Raw genomic sequence first — 21,599 nt, 5'->3', positions numbered from 1 at the left:
AATAATATTTAAAATATCAGTAAGCTTAATAAATATAAAATCATAATTTAGTGGGTACTTTCAATTGGGAGGTGTCTGTCCTGAAATTTGTAAAACATAATGTGTCCCCCATTTTAATGTCACTACCGAAGCCGTGTATGTTTTAGTCCACACCAAAACAGTCACAACGAAACATTTGGTGGAGTTTCGGTAGTGACATCTTTGTTTTTTTGGGGGGGTGTTATCCCATAAAATTTCATTACCAAAACAGTCATGACAAAACATTATTGAAGTTTCGGTAGTGACATCTTTGTGGGTTTTTTGGGTGTTGTCCCATAAAATTGTCACTACCTAAACAGTCAATACCGAAATATTTGTTGTAGGGCTGTCCCCGACTATGAATTTTCATAGTCGAATCAGAATTTTCGAATCTTTCTATAGTCGACCGATAGTCGAATCATCTTATGTGCGTGTGTGAATGGGTTGGGAGGGGCACGACACTATAGTCAGCAGGAGGGTAAAACTATTTTTATTTTATTTTATAAGCGACCAAAACTGCCTGCCAACTGACAGACAAACTTATTTAGGTTTAAATAAAAACACAGAACGCGTCTTTTAGTTCTAAAAACGCGAGGCGCACAGCACTGCCTTTTTTGGTGACTTTTAATGAAAGAGCAGTGTGCTGCGGTTTTTTTATGTTGCTAAGCAACGACCAAAACAGCTGTCCTGTCAGTCAATTCAAAGGATTATAGCGCGAGCGCTCTAACTTAGTTTTTTGCTGTTAAGTAAACTGTCATATTAGCAGAAACCCTAAATAATACAGCTCCGGGTTACCCACGATAGACACCAAAGGTTTCTCCTCCATTTCTTGCAGTCTCCGGACTTTTTAAGCAACGGTAAACTTTCGCCATCACAACAGAAGACCCGCATCTCCATTCATTCGATTGGACAATGGAAAAGAACGCGAATGACGTTGGGTGTTTTTCCGCTCAGAGTTGATTTTTTTTTTCAACTTCAGGCGCTCAGAGCGCTCCTGCAAAACGCGAGGCGCAGCAGCCGGGGGCGCATAAACAGGGCACAGAACGCTCACTGCCAACAGAAAACCATTCAAAAGAGGCGCCTCCAACTGCAAAAACGCGTCAAGATGGTCCTCATCTCGTCATGCATCAGAGAAAGTGAAAATTAAATTTGTCACAGGGGTGGTTGGAATTATTCACAAACACGTTAAAAATATTTACTGAACGCTTCTTTCTTTTCACTTTTGTTTTTACTGCATTATCATAATCAAAGGCTGTATATAACTTAATATAACCGTACAAAACCAGTAGTTCTGTGTGCAATTAGACATTGAGCACCCCCATATTGGCAAAATGGTATGATGCTCGTTTCACCCGCGAAGATTCGACTGTGAGATCGGTGGTCGAATCAGGCTCCGCATATCGATGCATCGAATCTTCGACTATTCGGGGACAGCCCTAATTTGTTGGCGTTTTGGTAGTGACATCTTTGTTCTTTTTTTGGTGTTATACCATAAAATTGTCACTACCTGAACAGTCAATACCCAAATATTTATTGATGTTTTGGTAGTTTTTTTGTAAGGGGGAGGTGTTATCCCATAGAATTGTCACTACCGAAACAGTCACTACCAACACAAAGCGACATCTTTGTTTTTTGGGTGTTATCCTATAAAATTGCCACTGCCAAAACATTTGGTGTCATTTTGGTAGTGACATCTTTGGGGTTTTATTTTATTATATTCAAACTATAACGAGTCAACTTTTTGCCTTTTGCATAGAAAAATTGGATTCAAAATAGAACAAATCTCATTAATCACACTTTATTTATATATATATGTGTATATGTGTGTATTTACAAGAATATATATTTTACTTTAAACAAGTAAAATAAGCTACTGTACACATCCAGCTGGCAGTGTGCTCTTGTGTAAATATCACAGAACTGATTTTATACAGTTTGTAAGTCCATTCTAATCAAGGATTCATTTACTGGAGGGCTGTTCTGTGGATAATAGAAAGCCCGACTGAAATAGCTCTAAATACAAATGTGTGTTGTTCAAATTTAATTAAGATGTTTTAGAAGTCCAAATGGAATCGATGAGAAGGCTGTCTGTTGATCTGTTTTTTCTAGGTCATGTCCCAGGCAGAAGGCCAGCAGAAGAACTTGGTGAATTCCATCGAGTCGCTGCCGAGCCGCGGACCGCTGTCCTCCCTGGACCAGGACCTGCTCCTGCTCAAAGCCACGTCTGCAGCCACACTCAGCTGTCTGGGAGAATGCCTGAGTATCCTTCAGCACAACGTGTGCCAGGCAGCCCAACACATCACCCACAGCCACATGCAGGGATCCAATACAGGCGAGAATATGGCACTGTCTGTCTCTTCTGAAATGTGTGATGTGTGCTGGTGCAGTGTGCCAAAATGTGTGATTTATAGCATTGCAAACATGATTTGAAGTTCAGTGTACACACATTTTGTTAATAGTGAATTTTGTAGTTAATTTGAACGAGTATTCATGATAAAGCCCTGCTGTGTATGCTAACTGGTATCATCCTGTGTGCAGATAACATCTCTAATTGGTCAAGGCCCAAATCTGCCTCAGAAGACCTTGTGAAAAATGGAGATTTGACACGTAACAGCCCCTCAACTAGACATCAGCCCAACTCCCCACTTCACAGGAACAAAGAACGGCTCAAAGACACAGAGGTACTCACAAACACAGATGTATTACATATTTCTAACATCTTTTACGTTCTTTATTTTATTTACTTACTTATTTATTTTTTATTTCCATTTTTTTCTTTAAAATTTTATTTTATTTTATTTTAATTGAATGTATTAGTTTTGTTTATTTTCTTTTAAAGTTTATTTTATTGTATTTTATTTTTGAAATTACTGATTTCATCCATTGCTGTCACTGTTGACATCCTTTGCATAGTTTAGATACTATTTGGTCTCGTATTTGATCTTGTATTGCATTTTAGTTTGTCACACACATACTCAGAAACACAGATTTATGGTTTATTTCCTATCTTCCTTAAACGTTTTATACAGCAAATGCCATTCTAGACACCATTATTTTATTCATATATTTATTTTATTTTATTTATATATATATCTCTTTCTTTCTCATTTTCTTTTACATTTTCTTTTATTTCATTTTTTTTTATTTCATTATTATATTTAATTACATTTTTATTTTATTTTTCATTTTCTTTTAAATTTTATTAAATTATATTTTGCTATAAATTTTATTGTATTTAATTTAATTTAGTTTTATTTTATTAAATTTTTAATTAAATTTTGTTTTATTTTATTACATTTTAATTTAGTTTTTTTTTGTTTCATTTTGCTTTAAATTTTATTTCATTGTCTTTTATTTTATCTCATTTTTTCATTTCTTTTCATTTTTTAAATGTTATTTTAATTTTTCATTTATTTTGTTTTGTTTTTGTTTTCATTTTGTTTTGTTCAAAATTTTATATATATATTTTTTTAACATATTTAATTTTATTTTCATTATATTTTCATTTTTAAATGTTATTTTATTTTTTCATTTATTTTGTTTTGTTTTTGTTTTCATTTTGTTTTGTTCAAAATTTTATATATATATTTTTTTACATATTATTTAATTTTATTTTCATTATATTTTCATTTTTAAATGTTATTTTATTTTTTCATTTATTTTGTTTTGTTTTTGTTTTCATTTTGTTTTGTTCAAAATTTTATATATATATTTTTTTTACATATTATTTAATTTTATTTTCATTATATTTTCATTTTTAAATGTTATTTTAATTTTTCATTTATTTTGTTTTGTTTTTGTTTTCATTTTGTTTTGTTCAAAATTTTATATATATATTTTTTTACATATTATTTAATTTTATTTTCATTATATTTTCATTTTTAAATGTTATTTTATTTTTTCATTTATTTTGTTTTGTTTTTGTTTTCATTTTGTTTTGTTCAAAATTTTATATATATATATATATTTTTTTACATATTATTTAATTTTATTTTAGACTCTTCCTGAAATTGTATACATTGCTGACAAAAAATGTATTTACTGCTGCCACTGTTGCACAGCATTACTTTAGAAGAATGACTACTTTAGCCACTATTTGGTCTTGTATTTCATTTAACTTTGTTTTAGGACTGGCAATACTTTTCTCATCCAAATTTCTGAGGCGGCACTTTCTCCCTCACCTCCTCAAAGAAAACGCCCCTGCAATATAGTCATCATTACACCCATCATTATCATTCTGAAGCCGGCAGCTCTGTGACGCGCTGCTTATCACTTTTGAAGAAAGATGATCTTTCAGGGGTGAAATCTGTCACCGAGATCTCTTCAGCTTATCAGATAATAGCCCAAAAAAAATCAGAATGGTCTCTGACTCATTTAAAGTCTCCCGTTGAGTAGACACGTCTTTGAAAAGTTTCAAATACGCGTCTACGCTATTGTGCGTGAGCCTGCCAGGCTTCTGCAGCGAAAGAGTGGAAGAGGAACACTAATTGGACGTGTTCTAGTTTTAGCGTCTGTGGCGGGTGACTGAGGATACCCACAATCCCTCTGGAGCCCTGAATGAGTCAGCCCGTCCCTCTTGGAAACCTTTTATCCGCCTGCGTTTCTCTGGAGAAAGGCCAGGGCTGCTGTTTCTTTGGCGTAAGCGTGTGCAACTGTTTGTTTGCGGCACACGCTGGTGTATGTATAAAGGCGCGTTAATTTATTATTGTGCTCGTGTGCCTGAAGGGAGCTAATTCATTTTGCGTTTGCTTTGTGTGCGCTTGTCATTAAATCGGCTCCCTGTGAGGATGAACATGCTCCCAGAAAGCAACAGACAGAATTTGTGCTACGTTTTTTCCTCTGATATACCCGAGTTAATGTATCTAATTAATTTACCGTGGTGAGCCATACCATTAAACCTTTAAATGACTCACTTCGCACTGTTGAATATTAAGAAGATGATGATGGCACGATGCTGAAGTGTAAAACAAATTAACGGTACATGTATACTTTAGTCATTTTAAGGCGCTTCCAGCACCAAATGCAGATTTATACATGCAACATCAGCATCGACTGCATGGATTATCTGGGCATGAAACTGTGCCAGCGCAGACAGTGAAATATACTGATGTGTCTGAGGACTGAAATGAGTTTGTATGAGCTCCATCAATCAATCCCATCATACCGCATATGAGATCTAGCTACAGGCGCCTCCTTTTTTGGAAATGCATGTGTTGCTGTATGGATTCTGTGTGGCATTGTGGATTGTAGCCGCGTCACGCAGGAGAGCTCTGGTGATCTTTTTTCACACTGTGTGTATTGTAGCCCTGGAGATACATAATTATCCGAAGCTTTCGCGCTGCGTAATGTGATTGCCAGCTGCAAAAAGCCACTTCAGCTGCTGTGGGAATTAAAGGAATAGTTCATCCACAAATGAAAACCTTGTTGTCATTTACTCACCCTCATGTCGTTCCAAACCTGTGTGACTTTCTCATAATCGTAAAATGCAAAAGCTGACTTTCTGTGAACGACTTAAAGCATCATTATAGTCTGTGTGAATTGTAAACAATATTTTAAGCTTGATTTGAGGGGAATAAAAATAAATTCAAAGGGATAAAATTAAAATGAATTTAAAAAAATGAAAATTCTGTCACTATTTACCTTGTGTTATTTCAGACCCATATGGTTGTGGTTAATCTTGGAAACACAAATCTTCAGAACATATATTAAGATATTTTTGATGAAATCCGAGAGCTTTCTGACCCTGCATAGACAGTAACACAACTGACATTTTCAAGGCTTAGAAAGGTAGTAAGGACATCATTAAAATAGTTCATGTGACATCAGTGGTTCAACCGTAATTTTTTGAAGCAACAAGAATACTTTTAGTGCACAAAGCACTGGGCCTTGAGCATGTTAGTTGCGTCGTTGTCTATGCAGGGTCAGAAAGCTCTCGGATTTCATCAAAAATATCTTAATTTGTGTCCTGAAGAAAATCTAAGGTCTAAGAGGTTTGGAGAGGGTCAGTAATTAATGACAGAATTTTTTGGGTGAACTATCCTTTTAAGATATTTTAAATGAAACCTGAAAGGTTTCTCTCTGTTCATTAAAAATCCAGTTGACCAAAACTTAGAAGATCCAAAAAAGGTCATAATAGTGTTTAAAATGAATCAATATGAAGCAGTTTAATCCAAGTCTTGTGAAGAGATACAGTCACTTTATATGATGATGTGCTCAATTTAAATTTTGGTTACCTGGAAGGACAGAAACCTCTTCAGTTTCATTAAAACTTAATTTGTGTTTCAAATATGAACCAAAGTCATATGGGTTTGGAACAACATGAGGGTGAGTAAATAATGACAGAATTTTTTACCTAGTATCTGTTTACAATAAGTGCAAGCATAGGTTGATGAGAAGAGGCTTGGCCAACCAAAATTTTATTAGTCACTTAGTTGCAGAAAAAAAAAATCCACAGGAAGTGGCTAAAAAGCCTTGGCATCCATCTAAAAAAGCTCTATGACCACAGGCTTATTAAAACACGGATAAATCCACTCATCAGTTTATGTGTAGGGTTCATCATCAATCTTCCATTGTAACTTGCACTTGTTAGTGTTGCATGTCCTCAATTTGACAACCGTGTAGTTCACTCAAAAATAAAATTCTGTCATTACTTACTCACCCTCATGTTTTTCCAAACCCATAAAACCTTCATTCATCTTCAGAACAAAAATTAAGATATTTTTGATGAAATCTGAGAGCTTTCTGACCCTGTGTAGACAGCAATGCAACTGACATGTTCAAGGTTCAGAAGGGTAGTAAAGACATCTCTTTTTTTGTTATGAAGCTATGAGAATATCCAAAAAAATCACAAAAATATAAACTTTAATCAACAATTTCTTCTCATTCATGTCAGTCTTGGACGCACGTTCATGAGAGTACCACAAATCATCCGATTCTTCAGTTCAAATCTTAAATGTAAATGTTAACAGTTCATTAGAGGTGAAAATTATCAGTGATATTCTAAAATATAGATATTCTAAAATTTTATATAACACTTCTTTCAGGTTCTCAAATCTGATTGGCTAATAAGTGTGCGATATTAGAACTCCAACTTTGTAATTGTATAACTTGCTTGCGGTACTTCTCACAGAGTGTCATGGCAGATGCCCAAATCCACTAATATATTACTGTTTTTGTGTTACAAATGTAGTTTTAAGGTTTTCAGGCGAGAATGTACTTGTTTATAGTTCAAACATGCAGTTTGTTAATAAAAAATAACATCTAATTTGCATTGATGTATTCAGGCATGTGAGCTTCAGGATGTCAGCGGTTATTCAGCACTCATGAACCCACACAAGGGAAGCCTCAGCTCGGCCAGATCTTCTGGAATTTGCAGCTGGCTCTGATGTCTCTATAGTGGTTAAACATGAGATTTAATTCATTTTGGGTAATTCCAATGGGCAGTCTTTGGTCTCAGTAATCTATTATTTGTTCCAGAACAAATTGTTTCGACAAAATCTCAAGTTTAAGTAAATTCAATGCTGTATATCAGAGCACTGCCTGTGTACTTTTGACTGAATTGCCTAGAAACTTTATGATAGCTGTTGTTGTTGTTTATTAAATATTATTTTACTGTAATAAGCGGAGGTTATTTTTAGTTTCAACGTCAGCTCAACGCAGCTAACAAATGCACTTAGAGCGCTGTCATCAGAAATGACCCTTAACAGATGAAAGGATATTCACATTACGACAAAGATGACATTCAAACTAATGCTTTATTGTGAATATGGGATTGATCTAAAGAATGAATGCTGTATCAAATGTAGGTCATCACACTTGCCCAGTCCATCTCTCTCTCATAATACTCTACTACACATAATACAGTGAGCTTTTAGTGCAGGAATACAATAAGCTTTCAGTGAAGCAACTCAGTGTTTGTTCATTACTAGTTCTAAAGTGACGTTTTGGAATTAGTAACGGAGGCTTGGGTTCAGCTGTTAAACTGTCAAACTTAGATTTAAATCTGTGGAGGCAGGAAGAAGTTCTGCACAAAAGAACTTTTAAAGACACTCCATTGTTATTTCGTTGGTATACACACTTGTGCCATTTGAACTGTTGTATAAATGCAATATCACACTCGTAGGCATGACATATGGCTGTATATTGGCACGTTGTGATTACCTACGGCCAAATCACAGCCGTGCCAATATACAGCCATATCGTACATCTACTCGTGTGATTATTGCTCATATAAACTATACAGAAAAATAATATACAGTAAAAATATACAGTCAATTATTTACAGTAAAACATTTATAATACGCTGACCTTGACCTAATAAGTAGCATACCTATTCAAAGTTATAATTTCTTGTTATTAAAGCAGACTCATCAGAAAGTATCATTACTTATTCTACATGAGTTTGGGATATTGTAATTAATTTTGACAGACAGGGCCATGGGTCGATGGCGTAGCTACTCACCCGATGAGAATCGCCTGGCTGGCGGCTCAGCCGTAACACTTTAAAATTCACAGGGTTTGCTCAAGGATAGGGGGAATACAACACACGATTAACCAAGCGATTTATTCAGCAGCCGCCCCTGTGATTCTTCTTGTCTGAATGCAGAAACAGTAAGACATGCTGTAAAACAACAGTGCTGCTTGAGAGGTTATAAATCACGGCTGCGATGGGGACTGGAGCGAAAGGGCTTCTCCTTTATCACCACTGGCCAAACGCCAAAGCATTTGTCTGAATGCGATATTGAATCTTTTAATTGACAAATACGTGCCTTTGCGCCTGCAGATTGTGTTTGCTCTGATGTAAATGAAACATAATAAGATCTCTTGTGGCAGATTGCCCATTGTTTGCATTACTCGAATGGCTGTACTTCATTGTAATCACCAGTAGAGGAAAGCAGAGAGCAGAAAGGATTGCAGTGATTGAAGACTGCGAGTGAACCACAGAGAAAAGCAGTCACGACTAGCAGTCACGACTGAATAAAGCTGTCTGGGAGTAGGTTTGTGTAATGTACACAAAGCATTTAATGCTTCTTTTTTTAAGGCAATGTTTTTATTGGATTTTTTTGGACAACTGGGATTGAAATGAGGCTGTCAGCAGTCTCAAGTAGTGAGAGAGAGAGATTTCAGTGTTGGACCAGCGTGCCTTTCTTTCCTGTCTGTTCATGGTCTGACAGCTCTGTCTTCTGCGCTGTCAGAAGAAAATAACGGCAGCAAAACTGCAGGGAGCAGAAAAACAAACCCGAGCTATGAGACATGGCCCATCAAGCATACATATCCCAGATGTTTGACAGGACACGCAGTGGTGCAAATCCTTGTTGAGATTCAAATCGGATGGGTGTTTTGTGGCTCTTGGGTGAGGTGTTTGTGTGCGTGTGTGGCTAGAAGACAAACATCTGTCCTCATCTCAACGGAAATGGAAAAGATTTTACAGCGGTCAGTTCACTAGAGATATTGGGCCACAGCTAAGGCACGGGTTACATGGGAATCAAGTCATTTTAAATTGATTTCTGGTTCAGATTTTGATTCCAGTGGTTCTGATTCACTAATTCGTTAATAACATTGATGTGTTGTTAGATGAGCTTTGGAACTAAAAGAGAAAACAGACATTTTAAAAAACAGAAAAAATCACAAGCCTAAGCTTATTTGTATATATTCAGCTATTACAGTTGTTATTCAGTGTCTTCGAAAAATATCTAAATCTACTTTTAATAGTTGACTTGACATTTTCTCATTTTGTCTTTAATGTGCTACAAATTTATCACTGAAATTATTCAATCTACTTTTACTGTAGCACTAAATAAGCTAAATTGTATTATTATTATATCATTGTAATGCAAAATATATAAGGATTTTAAAATGTAAAAACTAAAATGTAGTTTGTATAGGATATTGCTACTAATAGTAATATTTTATCAATGTAATGTAAAATATTATTAGAATAATATTTTAAAATGTAATAAGTAGTTCACTTTAAATAAAAAAATCTTAATATTATTATTAATCATTTTTTATTGATGTAATGTAAAATATTATAATATTTTTTACAAATTTAAAAAGAAAATACTACAAATAATCTCTGTAATGTAAAATTGTAATAAAAATTTAATTTTTTTTGTGTTTAAAATTTAAGTAGTAAACTACAAGCTACATTTTACTTATTAAATATTAAAATGTATTATAATATCTTTACATCAATAAAATAATAACAATAATGATTGTAATAATAATTAAAAAAATTTAAGTGAACTACATGCTACATTTTAGTTTACATTTAAATATTTTATGCTATTCGTCATATTTATTAATATATTTTATTATAATTATTAATTGATAAGATATTATAGTAGCAGTAGTAGTACATTTTTAAAAACTTAAACCATATATTACATTTATTTATTTTTTTTACATTTTACAATATAAAAAAATAATATTATATCAATGTAATATGAAATAGTATATTAAGATTTTAGAGATATTAAGATATTACTACTATTATAAATATTTTGTCAATGTAATGTAAAATAATACTCTAATAATATTTTAAAATTTAATAAGTAGTTTACTCTAAATAAAAGTTATTATTATTATTATTATTATTTAATTGATGTAATGTGAAAATATAATAATTTTAAAAATGTAAAAAGTAAAATGTAGTATTAAATACTACTACTATAATAATTTCTCAATGTAATGTAAAATATTTGAATAGGTTTTAAAATGTAATGAAGTAAACTACAAGCTACTTTTTACTTATTAAATATTAAAATGTCTTGTAATATTATTTTTCATTACATCAATAAAATAACAATAATCATAATAGTAATTAAAAAACTACATGCTACATTTTACTGTTTGCATTTGAAAATATTAAAATATTATAATATTATAATCATATTTATTAATATATTTTATTATAATTATTATTTGATGAGATATAAAGACATTTATAATGCTACAAAATATTTATATTTAAAATAAATGCTGGTCTTTTCAACCTGCTATTCGATTATATTTATAAGATATTCTTTTAAACCTATAGTAAGCTGCAACTACATTTAAGTTTTTTTTTATTATTAGTACTATAATTATGATTATATTGTTTTTTTTTAAATATGAAATTGAAATCGTGAACTCAAATGGTTGTGTTATACGTTATCATTTTATTCACTCCTGCAATCTGTTTGTTTCTGCAGACTATTATAATTTTATATAGTGGAGTTCATTAAAGGCTCTTTGTCTCAGGAAGGTGGTTTCATCTTGTTCTCAGTGCGTGGGCACTTCTGTTAACCGCGTCCCTGAAGACAACGTGCTGCCGCTGATTATTAATTCATGAAGGTGGTGCCGTTTTAAACACTGCTTTCCCACCAGCCCATGCTGTTTTCCCAGGAGCTCTGGCATGATGTCACGTCACCAGACCAAAATCAGCTGACTTTTATGATCAGCCCTGAAAAGGAAGATTTCAACACAGTGTCAATTGCAGTCTAAGCATTTTCACAGGTATCTGACAACGCTTTTGAACTCACTGTATTTCATCTAGAGTGTATAACAGAGCTAATTGCATTGTGTACAAAAAAAGCAACTCTGTATGCTAAGCTGAAGCCTGGAGCCAGAGCTGTACTGTGTTTGAGTTTGTGTTTGTGAACACAAGACATAGCAGAGTATAATCTGAGATTATGCCAATGACTAATGTGAAGTCTATACTACACACTTGATCCTCTGACTAGGGGATTTTCTCATTTTCTCTCCCCTTTTTTCTTTCCTCTGTTGCTCATCATACACTGAGGCTGTCTTTCAATAGCAGACTACCATACATTACTACTCTTACTACTTCTGCAGTATGTAGCAGATGAGATTCTAGCATTTCAGGCTTTTTTACTGACTTTTTTTCTGATAAAACCAATGAAAACTGAAGATGTCAGTTAAGAATTGATCACATTTTTAAGGAAACCCCAGGTATTAAAGGAGTAGTTCACTTTCAGAACAAAAATTTACAGATAATGTACTCACCCCCTTGTCACTCAAGATGTTCATGTCTGTCTTTCTTCAGTCGTAAGAAAATTGTTTTTTGAGGAAAACATTTCAGACTTCTATGGTGCCCCCGAGTTTGAACTTCCAAAATGCAGCTTCAAATGGCTCTAAACAATCACTGCCGAGGAAAGAAGGGTCTTATTTAGCAAAACGATTAGTTATTATAATTACAATTTATATACTTTTTAACTTCAAATGCTTGTCTTGTCTAGCTCGGTGTAGAGAGAATGTAGAGAAAGTATACAAATTGTAAATGTTTTTAGAAAATAACTGATCGTTTCGTTAGATAAGACCCTTCTTCCTCGGCTGGGATCATTTAGAGCCCTTTGAAGCTGCATTTAAACTACATTTTGGAAGTTCAAACTCAGGGGCACCATAGAAGTCCATTATATGGAGAGAAATCCGGAAATGTTTTCCTCAAGAAATATAATTTCTTTACAACTGAAGAAAGAAAGACATGAACATCTTGGATGACAAGGGGGTGAGTACATTATCTGTACATTTTTGTTCTGAAAGTGAACTACTCCTTTAAGACTTGTATGGCTTAAAAGGGATAGTTCACCCAAAAATGAAAATTTGATGTTTTCTGCTTACCCCCAGGGCATCCAAGATGAAGGTAACTTTGTTTCAGTAGAACACAAACAAAGATTGTTTTTAACTCAAACCGTTGCAGTCTGTCAGTATATAATGGCAATCAATGGGTACCAAATCTTTGAGAGTGAAAAAAACATACCCAGACAAAACCAAATTAAACCCTGTGACTCATGATGATACATCGAGGTCTTAAGACACAAAACGATCAGTCTGTGCAAGAAACTGAACAGTATTTATATCATTATAACATTATTTACCTCTGATCCACCACAACGTTCAACTGTATTGAGTGCGTTCCCAACATGATGATATAAATACTGTTCAGTTTCTTGCACAGACCAATTGTTTTGTGTCTTAAGACCTCAATGTATTATCACGAGTCGCAGGGTTTAATTTGTTTTTGTCTATGTAAAATCTTTGTTTGTGTTCTACTGAAGAAACAAAGTAACCTACATCTTGGATGCCCTGGGGGTAAACAGATACATTTTTGGGTGAACTATCGCTTTAATATAACATAAATTATGTGTACATAAATCCCCACAAGGAGTCTAAACGCCCCCGGATATCGAGCGAAATCTGCGCTGAGAAACTCCTTCAGTGGCTGCGGCATCATGACAAGCCTTGGCATGTTTACATCCTGCTAAGATGGCATCTCTGCTGCTTGTAAGCTCTTTCAGTAGCTGTGGTCTACTAAAAGCCTCAGAGGCATCAGGGCTAAAGTGGAGAGAACAAAGACGCAGGTCTTTAGGAAGTAGGGCTGTGCAATTCGCGATTTAAGCACATGCGATTTCTAAACCGCATAAGGCTGCGATTTTATCTATCCCCCCCTTGAACGTCAAGTTCATTTTAATTTCGATATAGTGCCAGATCACAATAGAAGTCATTTAAGGTTATCTTTCCTATAGAACAGGTCTATACATTGTTTTTTTATTAAACAAACTAAATTGCCTTATGTTATTTATATTATTTACATGAAGGCATGTCATTTCTGTCTCTACAGGGTCACGCGTTTACAATGTCTGCTCTGCGAAAACACGGACGGATCGTGGACTCCATTCATAAAAACCGAATCTACTATAGCGCGAAATGCCACGGAATACGTTGATTTTTGGATTAATAAATCAAAAGTTGGTCTGTCACTTAATTCAAATCGCGATATGGACTAGTGTCTGTGAAAACTGAAATGCAAAAAGACCGTTTTAATATGAATCCTGCATGTTCCGTTTGCCTCTATGTATGAATGGTGGAGAGTGGAGACGCGTTTTTTTTCTTTACTACACGCATACTGAAGCACGCGTGACGCTCCTGCTAATTTTTGGCATTTGCATCTCACATGAACAGATAAACTCAATCGCCAAAGCTGCTGTGAGTGTCACTTTTACCGTTTCATTTGAGAAAACTAGCATCATATCATACTGTACACTGTACACACAGAAACTTCACGGCAACCTGTCAAAATAAAAGTACGGTTTAACATGTAACAGAACAATATTAGTCTTGTATTACTTTTGTACAGTATAATGTACAAAACATACATAAAACAATATATATGATAAAAAAAATATTACAACAAGATTAACCACTTAATTGTAGAAAAAATACTACAATTATTATTTAAACGTTTTAAACTGAATATATTTTTTCTTCCATGTATTGATTTTAACAGTAAACTTCTGTTTGTTTGCCAAAAATTTAAAGGGTTTATTTTTCATTTGATTAAAAATTATCAGAAAAATTAAAACACATAAGAATTTCTAAAAAAAAAAAAAAAAGATTGTAGAGCCCTCAAAATGTTAAAATAGAGAGTTTTGGACTTATTTTTCCACTGAAATGAATGTTTTCGTTATTACACAAAGTAGGCTAAAGTACCGGGGGAAAAAAGTAACATGGCTAATTTATTTTATGTTTTGTTTATTAAACTTAATACTATGTTATTTCATTGTGAAATGTTTTGTTATGCACTTCTTGTGCACTGAATACATTTAGAATATATGTATGTAGCTTGTTTGAAAAAGCAAAAACAGTTGCCAAAATCGCAAATAAATTCGCAATCGCAATATTCGTTCAAAAAATCGCAATATGATTATTTTGTCCATATTGCACAGCCCTATTAGGAAGTTTTATTCGTCCACAGGAATCTTCCCATTTTTCTCTTATTAATGCTAGGAAAGCAGACTTGCATCGCTTTTCTTTTGTTGCTCTTTGACTGAATTATAACCAAAAGCCTCACAATCTAGCAACATATCAGTATTTTATTTTCCAAGTTGTGTTGAGGTAAAAATACCAACAGGTAGGGCCAGTAGCTCACCAATTGCAACGATTTCATGTTATTGAAATAATGGTGCCCCCCATAGTCCAAAATATGTATAAAAATATGCCATATAAGTCTTAATACCCGGGGTTCCCTATAAATTAAATTACATAATGAGGTCAAGTGACTGCAGCATACTACTGTATACCATACTTTGCATACTATGCAGTATTCTAGTGTTCCATAATGAATTACCACACACACATACGCACACACACCAGTTTCTGGAGGTTCCCGTGGAGTCATGTGCAGATCAGGCCGTGTCATGGGACTGCATGGGGATTAAACACATCATCTAAAATGAACACACTAAACACATCACTCACACACTCAAACTGTACTAACATTGCTTTACTGCATTTATACACTAAGGTTCAAAAGTTTGGGTTCAGTGAGACTTATTTTTTGTCTTTTTGAAAGAAATAGATTGTTTTGTTCTCCTAGGATGCGTTAAATTGGTCAAAAGTGACAGTAAAGACATTTATAATGCTACAAAAGATTTCTATTTCAAATAAATGCTGTTCTTTTGAACCTTCTATTCATCAAAGAATACTGAAAAAAGTGTTTCCACAGGAATATTAATCAGCACAATATATGTTTTCAACATCCATAATAATAAGTAATGTTTTTCGAGCTGCAAATCAGCATATTAGAATGATTTCTGAAGGATCATGTGACACCAAAGACTGGAGTAATGATGCTGAAAATTCAGTTAACAGGAATAAATAGCATTTTAAAATGTTTTTATTTTAAATTGTAATAATATTTCACAATATTGCTGTTTTTACTGCATTTTTGATCAAATATATTTAGCTTTAAAATGAATAAAAAAACTCACCAACTCTAAAAATTTTAACAATGGTGTATATTTATACGTAACTAAAGAGGATGTTTGATGACTTTATGAAGAACTGGGAGTGACTGGACACTAAGTAAATTTATGTGCACTTCGATTTCAATAATTTGTCTTTAGACTGAAATCGTACTGAATTTGTTCAGCATGAGCTAACTACACCTTTACCTCTTCCTTGTCTGCTTGCTTTAAAAAACAGACGCGATACTCGACATGTATACTACCAGTCAAAAGTTTTTGAACAGTTAGATTTTCTTTTTTAAAAGAAGTCTCTTCTGCTCGCCAAGCCTGCATTTATTTGATCCAAAGTACAGTAAAACAGTAAAATTAAAAAATATTTTTACTATTTAAAATACCTGTTTTGCATTTGAATATTTTTTTTAAATCTAATTTATTCCTGTGATCTTAAAGCTGCATTTTTAGCATAATTACTCTAGTTACTCTAGTTTTTCAGGTTTCTTTGATGAATAGAAAGTTCAGAAGAACAGCATTTATGTGAAATAGAAATCTTTTATAGCATTACAAATGTCTTTAGCATCACTTTTGATCAAATTAAAGCGTCCTTGCTAAATAAAAGTATTAATTTCTGTCATTTCTTTCCCCCATCAAAAAAATTATACTGACATCAAGCTTTTGAATGATATGTTCAGTTTTTTTTTCTCAGATAAATGCTGATCTTTGGATCTTTCTACTCATCAAATAACCCTGAAAAAAGTACTCAACAGTTTTAAATATTGATGATGATAATAATAAATGTTTCTTAATCAGCAAATCAGCATTTTAGAATAAATTCCGAAGGATCATGTGACACTGAACAACTGGAGTAATGATGCTGAAAATTTAGCTTTGATCACAGGAATGAATTAGATTTTAAAATTATTCAAATAGAACACAGTTATTTTAAATAGTAAAAATATTGCACAGTATTACTGCTTTTGTTGAATTTTGCATTAAAAAATGCAGGTTTGGTGAGCAGAAGAGACTTCTTTAAAAACATTAAATACTTTTGACAGGTAGTCTATGCATGTAAAAGTACTTGCAATTGGTTGCATTATAATAGGGGCGGGCCAGGGTGTGAAACTGGTATAAATGCACTGTGGAAGTGATTGAGGTGGGAGTGGCTCTGACAGATCATATAGAGGGTCTCAATTTAATCTTCTCACAGGTCATGATGTCTCTCTCTCTCAATTTACTCAATTGGACCTGAGCAAACAAACCTCATGAAGTTCAGCTGTATTTTAAACCTACAGTCTGTGGTGAGTCGAGGCAGGAGCCAGAGTACGAGAGAGAGAGAAAGAGAGAGAGAGTACAGGCTGGCAGAGTGGGAGGGAGCAGTGCTTCCTCGGCTCAGGGACATCTGGGCAGCGAGATAAGAGTGTCAGAGTTAGTGAGAGATCGTGAAAGAGAGAGTTTTGTGGATACCACCACAGTCAAACTATGAGATGAACACCCAAGAGCGCATTTCTCAACCGGCCCTGAAATGAATGTAAGTCTGATGCATGTTTATCATGTTGGCGAAAGGGAGGGGTGCCCTTCTGGAATGCCGGGAGTGGGAAAAGTTGGAAACTTTATTCATTGTTGCAATGTTTTTATTGGCTCGTGTTGGTTTTGCAACAGGATTTTTTCACCAGCGGAAAATACCATTGATTAGAGGTTGCTCTTTAAAAGTTTAAGATATGTTTAATGTACTTATCCACTTCGTCTCAATAGATGTTACTCAATAAAATTGCTTTAGCACAATTTTATACAGTGAGAATTTAGAGCTGTAAAGTCAATATGGATTGCAAAGCTTTGGTTTTGGAAGGATTTGATGAAAAAACTCGTGACTTTTGATTGCAGACGGTTGATCAAACTCAGTTTGAGACATTAAGATCTCTTCTGAAACTTCTAATAGAGACGTAAAATCGCACAAGCGTTTTTTCTGACGAAAAAGGAAGACTAAGTCTCTGTTTTCTCTCCAGTCAATCAAGTCAACAACAACAAAAAAATCAAGGTACTTTGTCTTGCTTTTCCCTACAGGCTATTCATCATTCTGCTGCATCTCTAAAATCGCTGTGTATTTAATTAGCTCTGATTTGATTTGCATAAACAGCTTTCACGTCCAACTTTTGGCTAGTTACTGTAGCTACCAAAACACTCCAAAAAAAAAAAAAACCACCCAACTGAGCGTCCACAGAAAAAGGAGCGTCCTTGACATGTTCTTTTGCGAGTTAACTGAACAAGATGCCAGCTTTTGGTATTGGTGATGCATTTGTGTTATAGATTTGTGGTCACACTGGAGAGGTGACCTTGCATGTGACCTGATTCGCATGCGTTTATTTAATCATCTCTGTGATAACGTAAAGGGAGAGAGAAAGTGCTCTGCTCTTGTTCTATGAAATATTCAGGTGGATCGCTGCAGCTCAAAATGTGGACGTCCCATCCGGCTCGATGAGCTCCTGTACTTTTTTACAGGAACACAATATTCCCTTTTTACTGCTAAGAGAGAACGCTGAAGGAAAGGGAAATATGATAAATGGTTTGCGAGAGAATCTAATAAAATCGAGCCATAACGCCACGGGCGATGGTTTGTGCCCAGTCGTAAGCGTTACCTCGGGGATTACGGCTTGTCCACAAAACCCTACTGTTTTACTTTACAGTCTAATCATATCGTAGCCCATTTACATCCCATCTGCTGGCCCTCACTTCCTCACATTCGTGTGCCTTGGAAAGGAAAAAGGAGTGATCCACTGAGAGAGGATCATGTGATCTGCTTCGCTCATCTGTCAACATTATCTACGTAGAGCCCTTAGAGGAAGGGGCTTTTTATACACTTCCCATGATGCTTTGGGGCAGGCGCTTCTGGACCACTTCTTTACATTATGCATTAGGAACAATGTAATGTTTTTGCATGAGCAATTGCAGGAGGTACCAACGACATTAGCCACCCAAGACTGGGTAAAAATGCACAGCACAGTTGCCTTGCAACCAAAGAGCATCTGTCATTTTAAGAAAAAAAGAAAAAAAAACCCTGGACCACAAAACCAGTCTTAAGTCGCTGGGGTATATTTGTAGCAATAGCCAAAAATACATTGTATGGGTCAAAATTATTGATTTTTCTTTTATGCCAAAAATCATTAGGAAATTAAGTAAAGATCATGTTCCGAGAAGATTTTTTGTAAAATTCCTACTATAAATATTTCAAAATTTAATTTTTGATTAGTAATATGCATTGTTAAGAACTTAATTTGGAGAACTTTAAAGGTGATTTTCTCAGTATTTTGATTTTTTTGCATCCTCAGATTCCAGATTTTCAAATAGATGTATCTCGGCCAAATATTGTCCCATCCTAACAAACCATATATCAATAGAAAGCTTATTTATTGAGCTTTCATATGATGTAAACATCTCTGTTTTGTAAAATTTAACCTTATGACTGGTTTTGTGGTCCAGGGTCACATATAATAATGAGATAATAAATGTCAAAATTATGAGCTATGACCTTAATAAGTTTTACATTTTTGTCCATTTTTAGTTTTTGTGTCATATTTATGACTTTTTTAATCTTATAATTTGTCTTTTTATGTCATAGTTATGATTTAAAAACTGTTTTCCTTATGGGCTTTCACAGCATGCCATGTATGTGGTGGAGAGAATTTACTCTTTCATTTTTTTCATGTTTTGTTATGTTGCAGCCTTGTTAAACTGCTTTAAATAACCTTTTCCACATCAATCCGCAGTCCATACACCATTATGGCAAACCATTATAGTTTGAAGAACATTCACAGAGTTGTCTGTAAGCCACTTTTGCTGTGTGCTTAGGGTCATTGTGCTGTTGGAACGCGAACCGTCTGCCCAGTGTAAGGTTCTGAATGCTCTAGACTGGGTTTTTAATAAGGCCATCTCTATATTCTGGTGCATTGAGCTGTTTTTCTGATGAGTCCCTCAGTCCCTGCAGATGAAAAACAGCCCCAAAGCATGAGGTTGCTTTACTTTTGGGATGGTACTTTGCAGGTGATGAGCAGTGCCTGGTTTCCTTCAAACATGATACTTAGAACTGAGGTTCATCAGATCTGAGAATCTTGTTTGCCACAGTCTGAGGGTCCTTTAGATGCTTTTTTTTTTTTTTTTTTGCAAATTCTAAGTGTGTTTTCATGTGTCCTCACTAAGGAGAAGATTGAGTTTGCTATCAGCCCAGATAGGTGGAGTGTTGCATTGATGTTTGTGCTTCTGTAGGTTTCTCCTACTGTATCTCCACATATGATCATGGAGCTCAACTAGAATGACCATCAGGATTTTGGTCATTGGTCTAACCAAAGCCATTCTCCATCAGTTGCTAAGTTTGGCGAAGAGGCCAGCTCTAGAAAGAGTTCTGATTGTTTCAAACTTGTTCCATTAAGGGTAATGGAGACTACAAGCTTCTGTGAACATTCAATGTAGCAGAATTTTTTCTGAAATCTTCCCCAGATGTGTGGCTTGCTCCAATCCTGTTTCAGGCAGTTTTTTTGACATTAGGGCTTGTTTTTTGCTCCGAGCTGTTAGACCTTTCATTAAGACGTGTGTGCCTTTCCAAATCATACCCATTCAATTGAATTTGCCACGGAATAACTTCACTTGAACTGTAGTAACATCTAAAAGCAATATGAATGCTCCTGAGCTAAATTTCAACAGATACTTATGAATAATTATGGAATGGAATCATTTCAGTTTTTTTGTATTTTAATACATTTGCAAATGTTAAAAACTTTTCTTTTTGCTTTGCCATTATGGTGTTTGGAGTTTAGAATGATATGGGGAAAAAATAATTTAAGGCAGTTTAACATTAGGCAGCAACATAATAAAAAGTAAAAAAGGGGTATGAATACTTTTGCAAGGCACTGTAGGTATAAAAATATCATTAATAGTAAATCACAAGAGATCTCTGTTCAGTAACATTTGGAAATTGTCCTGTGTGTGTTTGCAGAACTCCAGCCCAGAATCGATGGACTCCAGTGAGGAGATCACTGACACAGAAGATAATGAGGAGGAAGACCTCGGAGTCTTGGATGACCAGAGGAGTATCATCCTCCATCTGCTGTCTCAACTCAAACTGGGCATGGACCTCACACGGGTATGTGTACACACGCGCACACACACACACACACACACACACACACACACACACACACACACACACACACACACACACACACACACACACACACACACACACATGTTGGGTTTACATGTTTTATGGGGACATTCCATAGGCATAATGGTTTTCATACTGTACAAACCGTATTTTCTATCGCCCTACACCCAAACCTAGCCCTCACAGGAGATTGTGCACACTTTTACTTCCTCAAAAAAACTCATTGTGCATGATTTATAAGCCTGTTTCCTCATGGGGACCTAAGAAATCTCCCCACAAGGTCAAAATCTACTGGTATTACTATCCCATTTGGTCCCCACAACGTGATGAATACCAGGTACACACACACACACACACACACACACACACACACACAAATACATACTTTCTGTCCCACCCAAACTAATCATGAAGTTAATGGTGGTGAAAGAATTTGGCCAGTCCCAACTTGTATACATTCGCTCTTCCTTTTCATGTACAAACAGGAACCACTCAAGACTATTTATCTGCTCTTGATCTCAGGGAACAAAGGATGGTATTCCAGCTTTTTATATTTTGGACATTATTATTGTTAGATTTTTATTATTAGAACATTGTGGCATGCACCCACAAACACAGATATTTGGATGATTATCTATGAATTTATATACCAGTAAACAATTATTCAGACACCAGATCTAATTTTG

At 34.7% G+C, this 21,599-nt stretch overlaps 1 protein-coding gene across 2 annotated transcripts in view; it reads left to right on the top strand.

The window, feature by feature from the left end:
• Nucleotides 1-21,599, top strand: part of osbpl10b (oxysterol binding protein-like 10b) — a 72,047-nt gene that overhangs the window by 32,738 nt on the left and 17,710 nt on the right. For both annotated transcript variants that reach the window (XM_073847243.1, XM_073847242.1), the window contains 3 exons: nt 2,128-2,350; nt 2,557-2,699; nt 20,746-20,892. In XM_073847243.1, coding sequence (XP_073703344.1) covers nt 2,128-2,350; nt 2,557-2,699; nt 20,746-20,892 — 513 coding nt within the window. The remainder of the gene's footprint in view (nt 1-2,127; nt 2,351-2,556; nt 2,700-20,745; nt 20,893-21,599) is intronic.

This window comes from Garra rufa, chromosome 9 (assembly GCF_049309525.1).
Source record: "Garra rufa chromosome 9, GarRuf1.0, whole genome shotgun sequence".
Classification (NCBI taxonomy): Eukaryota; Metazoa; Chordata; class Actinopteri; order Cypriniformes; family Cyprinidae; genus Garra; species Garra rufa.
Note: the sequence above shows the minus strand (reverse complement) of the source record. Positions and strands in the feature narration are given on the sequence as shown.